Raw genomic sequence first — 4,666 nt, 5'->3', positions numbered from 1 at the left:
GATCTGGTGAGTATTTGGTAAGTTTTAAATTCTGTTTAGTCTTGGCCAGTGCGGCTATAGGTTGTTGACTTTGGTTGTTGTTTTAATGACTCTAGTTGGAGTATATTTTGATATAAACTGTTGTTTGAGTTTTCGGGATGTCCTACTTACGGGGAGGTCATGCCGAAATTTTTCCAAGCCCTGAGGTCCGTTTTAAAGTATTTTAAACCTTTTTCCGCTGCAGTTTTAAGTCAAATCATTATTGTTTGATCATTAATTGTCGTTATAGTAAATGGACCTCACATCTTGGTATCAGAGCGTAAACTGGGATACGCTCGAACTAGAGTCTAGGACACTCGAGTCTTGGCACTAAAATGGTTGTTGCGCATGTGTATGCTACTTGACAGAATGTTTATGTAAATATATGATTTGTTTACTTCCATTCTAATTGTTTTGGTGTTTTATCGTATAGAATGGAAGGAGGTGGAGAAATTCCTGTTGATGAGATTCCTTTAGCTCGAGGTCGAGGTCGTGGACGTGGTAGACCTCGTGTCCGTGTTGTTGATGATACTTTTGTTGAACAAGCTGCTGATAATCTAGAGCAGCTTAGGATGGATGAGTTAGTTGTGCGTTTCCATTCTATGCATCCTCCTCGATTCAGTGGTTCAGAGGGAGCTGAGAAAGCTGATTTATGGATTTCTGAGATTGAGGAATTGTTTGATTTGATTGAGTATCCTCCAGAGTGTCGATTGAGATTAGCTGTACATCAGTTGAAAGATCGTGCTAAAATGTGGTGGTCTACTACACTGATGACCTTAGATGCTCAGAGGATCATTCCATCGTGAGATATATTCAAGTTTAAATTTAAGGAGAGTTACTGTCCTCCATCATTCTATAGTTCTAAGGCTTCAGAGTTTCATCACCTGAAACAAGGCGATATGTTAGTGGCGGATTATGCAGATACTTTTTATGCTATGCTGAGATATGCTCCTCATGTTTCTGCGAGTCAGGTTGCTGTCATCGAAAGTTTCATTGAAGGATTGAACGATCATCTGCACCCTTTTGTTTCTACCGGTAAGCCACTTAATTACCTTGAAGCGGTGGAAATAGCAAAAAGGGCTGAAGCTAGTCTTAAGAGGAGCGGCAATCGAGTTCCTACCCAACATCATCAGTCGGGGAGGCAACAATTCAAATCATCTGGTTCGGCATCTCTTCGTCCACGTGGAAAACAATTTAAGAAGCCTGGTTCTAGTTCTTCGAGTTCAGGGAGTTCAGGGAACCGTGGTGCATATCGTTACAGTGGACCTTATTGTGATCACAGTGGGGGCAAGCATTCCAGTAATCAGTGTGTTGGAGTTCAAGGGGTTTGTAATGTTTGTGGTCGGCCTAGCCATTTTGCTAGAGTCTGTCCTAGTAAGATGGGGAAATCAGCCCAGGCAGGTGGTGGAGCTCAAAGTAATAGAATTCCAACAACGTCCCAGTCCTCCCATCAGCCTAGTCTCCCTTCGCATCAGAGCAGGGGGCAAGGTGGTCAACAAAATCAGTCATCTCTTCATGTATTTGCCTTGACTGAGGATGAGGCTCAGGCAGCTCCAGGTACTGTCATTACCGGTAATTTTACTCTATGTGGTTTTATAGCACGAGTGTTATTTGATACTGGAGCATCTCATTCCTTTGTTTCTCATGCATTCGCTGTTTCGCATGATCTTCGGACCACTAGTATGAAACCCAATCTATCTGTTGCTACTCCGATAGGCAAAATGATTATCACTGATAATGTGGTGTTCAATGCGATTTTGTTTCACGATGAAAACGTTCTATATTTGAATCTCATAGTTCTACCTATGCATGAATTTGATTGTATAGTTGGTATGGATGTTTTGACTGCAAATCGTGCCACTGTTGACTGTTATCGAGGAATAGTTCGTTTCAGACCTAGCTTTGCTCCTAAATGGAATTTCTATGGTCGTGGTTCTCAAGCCAAGATTCCTCTAGTTTCTGCCATTGAGATGAATCGATTGTTAGATTCTGGTCATGAAGGTTTTCTTGTTTATGCTGTGGATCTATCGCAAGATGAGCGACGGATTTCTGATATTCCTGTAGTCCGTGAGTTTCCCGATGTGTTTCCAGAAGAGATTCCTGGTTTTCAACCAGAACGAGAAGTTGAGTTTAGTTTCGTATTAATGCCAGGAACCGAACCCATATCTCGAGCACCATATCGTTTAGCCCCTGTTGAGCTGAAAGAACTGAAAGAACAATTGCAGGATTTGTTGAGTAAAGGGTATATTCGTCCGAGTTCTTCACCGTGGGGTGCACCGATTCTATTTGTCAAGAAGAAAGATGGTACGATGCGGATGTGTATTGATTATCGGCAACTAAATAAGTCTACTGTCAAGAATAAATATCCACTCCCTAGGATTGATGACTTATTTGATCAGTTGCAATGTACTTCAGTGTATTCTAAGATTGATCTTCGTTCAGAGTACCATCAAGTGAGAGTTAGACAAGAAGATGTCCCGAAAACAGCTTTTCGCACGAGATACGGACACTTTGAATTTTTGGTTATGCCTTTTGGTTGACCAATGCTCCTGCTGTGTTTATGGACTTGATGAATCGAGTATTTCGTAAATATCTCGATCGTTTTGTGATTGTATTCATCGATGATATTCTTGTTTATTCCAAGTCCGAGGAAGAGCATGCCAAACATTTGAGGATAGTTCTTCGAATTCTTCAAAAGAAGCAGTTGTACGCCAAGCTATCCAAGTGTGAGTTTTGGCTAGATATAGTTGTGTTTCTGGGCCATGTCATATCTCAACATGGTATTTCTGTCGATCCAAGTAAAGTAGAAGCAGTTCTGAACTGGGCACGGCCGACCAATGTGCCAGAGATTCGTAGTTTCATGGGTTTAGCTGGTTATTACCGGAGATTTATCAAAAATTTCTCAAAGATTGCTAGACCTATCACTCAACTGACTCAGAAAAATCAGAGATTCATTTGGTCTGATGAATGTGAGTCAAGTTTTGTCGAGTTGAAGAAAAGACTAACTTCTACAGCAGTTCTTACCATTCCAAGTGGTTCTGGAGGATTTGTAGTTTGCACTGACGCATCAAATCGAGGTCTAGGTTGTGTTATGATGCAGCATGGCAGAGTTGTGGCCTATGGTTCTCGTCAGTTGAAACCGCATGAGTCTAAGTATCCTGTTCATGACTTGGAGCTGGCTGCTATTGTTTTTGCTCTCAAGATTTGGAGACATTATTTGTTTGGGGAGCAATTTGTAATCTATTGTGATCACAAAAGCTTGAAGTATCTGTTCTCTCAGTCAGATCTGAATATGAGACAGAGACGTTGGATGGATCTTTTGAAAGATTATGATTGTGAGATCCAGTATCATCCGGGAAAAGTGAATATCATTGCCGATGCTTTGAGTCGTAAGGTTGTTGATGTTAATATATCCTCAATTCATGTTTTTAAGTTACGAGAGGATATTTGTACTTCTGGGTTGGACTTTCAAATCCAAGGTAATGCTGTTTCTGTATCTCAGATTTTTGTTGAGCCAGAATTGATTCAGATTGTAAAGTCAGCTCAGAAAACTGATGAACGAGTTCTGAAATCTTTTGAGTTAGTATCTCAAGGACACCAATCTGGTTTCTCAATTCACTCAGATTATTCTCTTCGGTTGAATGGTAGATTGATTGTCCCAGATATTCCTGAATTGCGTACAACCATCCTTAAAGAAGCTCATTGTACTCGATATAGTATCCACCCAGGAGGAAGGAAAATGTATCATATTTTATGGCCTCAGTTTTGGTGGAAGAATATGAAAAAGGATGTGGCTGAGTTTATGTCTCGTTGTATGATCTGTCAACAAGTCAAAGCGGAATGAATGAGATCGGGAGGATTACTGCATAGCCTTGAGGTTCCTCAGTGGAACTGGGAGCACGCAGCTATGGATTTTGTCACGCATTTGCCACGTACTTCTCGTCATTTCGATGCCATTTGGGTGATTGTCGACAGATTATCTAAATCGGCACACTTTATTCCGTATGAGAGGACATATTCGTATAAGAAAATGGCTCGTCTGTATATTGAAAATGTTGTTAGACTTCATGGAGTTCCAGTTGCAATAGTCTCAGATCGTGACCCTAGATTCACATCAAAGTTTTGGACTAGTTTCCAAAAAGAAATGGGTACACGACTTGCGATGAGTACTGCGTACCATCCTCAGACAGATGGTCAAACAGAGCGTAAGATTCAGACACTCGAGGATCTGCTTCGAGCTGTAGTCATGTATTTTAAAGACAGTTGGCAGGAAGCTTTACCACTAGTAGAATTTTCATATAACAACAGTTTCCAGGTGACTATTGGTATGGCTCCTTTTGAAGCTTTGTACGGCAGATGATGTCGATCACCTCTTTGTTGGGATGAATTTGGTGAAAAGCAGTTGACTGGACCTGAGATTGTTCAGGAAATGCATGATAAAGTCCAGTTGATTTGTCAGAGAATGAAAGCTGCCCAAGATCGGCAAGCTAGTTATGCTAACAGACGTCGCTGACCTCTAGAATTCCAAGTTGGAGATTTTGTGTTTCTGAGAATCTCTCCGTTTAGAGGTGTTGTTCGCTTTGGCATGAGAGGTAAGTTGTCACCTCGTTTCGTTGGCCCCTACGAGATTGTTGAGCGTATTGGGACT

At 41.3% G+C, this 4,666-nt stretch overlaps 1 protein-coding gene across 1 annotated transcript; it reads left to right on the top strand.

The window, feature by feature from the left end:
* The first annotated feature begins 917 nt into the window (after window positions 1–917).
* LOC140822302 (uncharacterized) lies at window positions 918–3,862 on the top strand. Its single transcript, XM_073183035.1, has 3 exons — window positions 918–2,260; window positions 2,998–3,253; window positions 3,365–3,862. Exons 1-3 carry the CDS (start codon window positions 918–920, stop codon window positions 3,860–3,862), a joined length of 2,097 nt encoding a protein of 698 aa, XP_073039136.1.
* The last annotated feature ends 804 nt before the right edge of the window (window positions 3,863–4,666 follow it).

This window comes from Primulina eburnea, unplaced genomic scaffold (assembly GCF_022965805.1).
Source record: "Primulina eburnea isolate SZY01 unplaced genomic scaffold, ASM2296580v1 ctg751_ERROPOS8632219, whole genome shotgun sequence".
Classification (NCBI taxonomy): Eukaryota; Viridiplantae; Streptophyta; class Magnoliopsida; order Lamiales; family Gesneriaceae; genus Primulina; species Primulina eburnea.
Note: the sequence above shows the minus strand (reverse complement) of the source record. Positions and strands in the feature narration are given on the sequence as shown.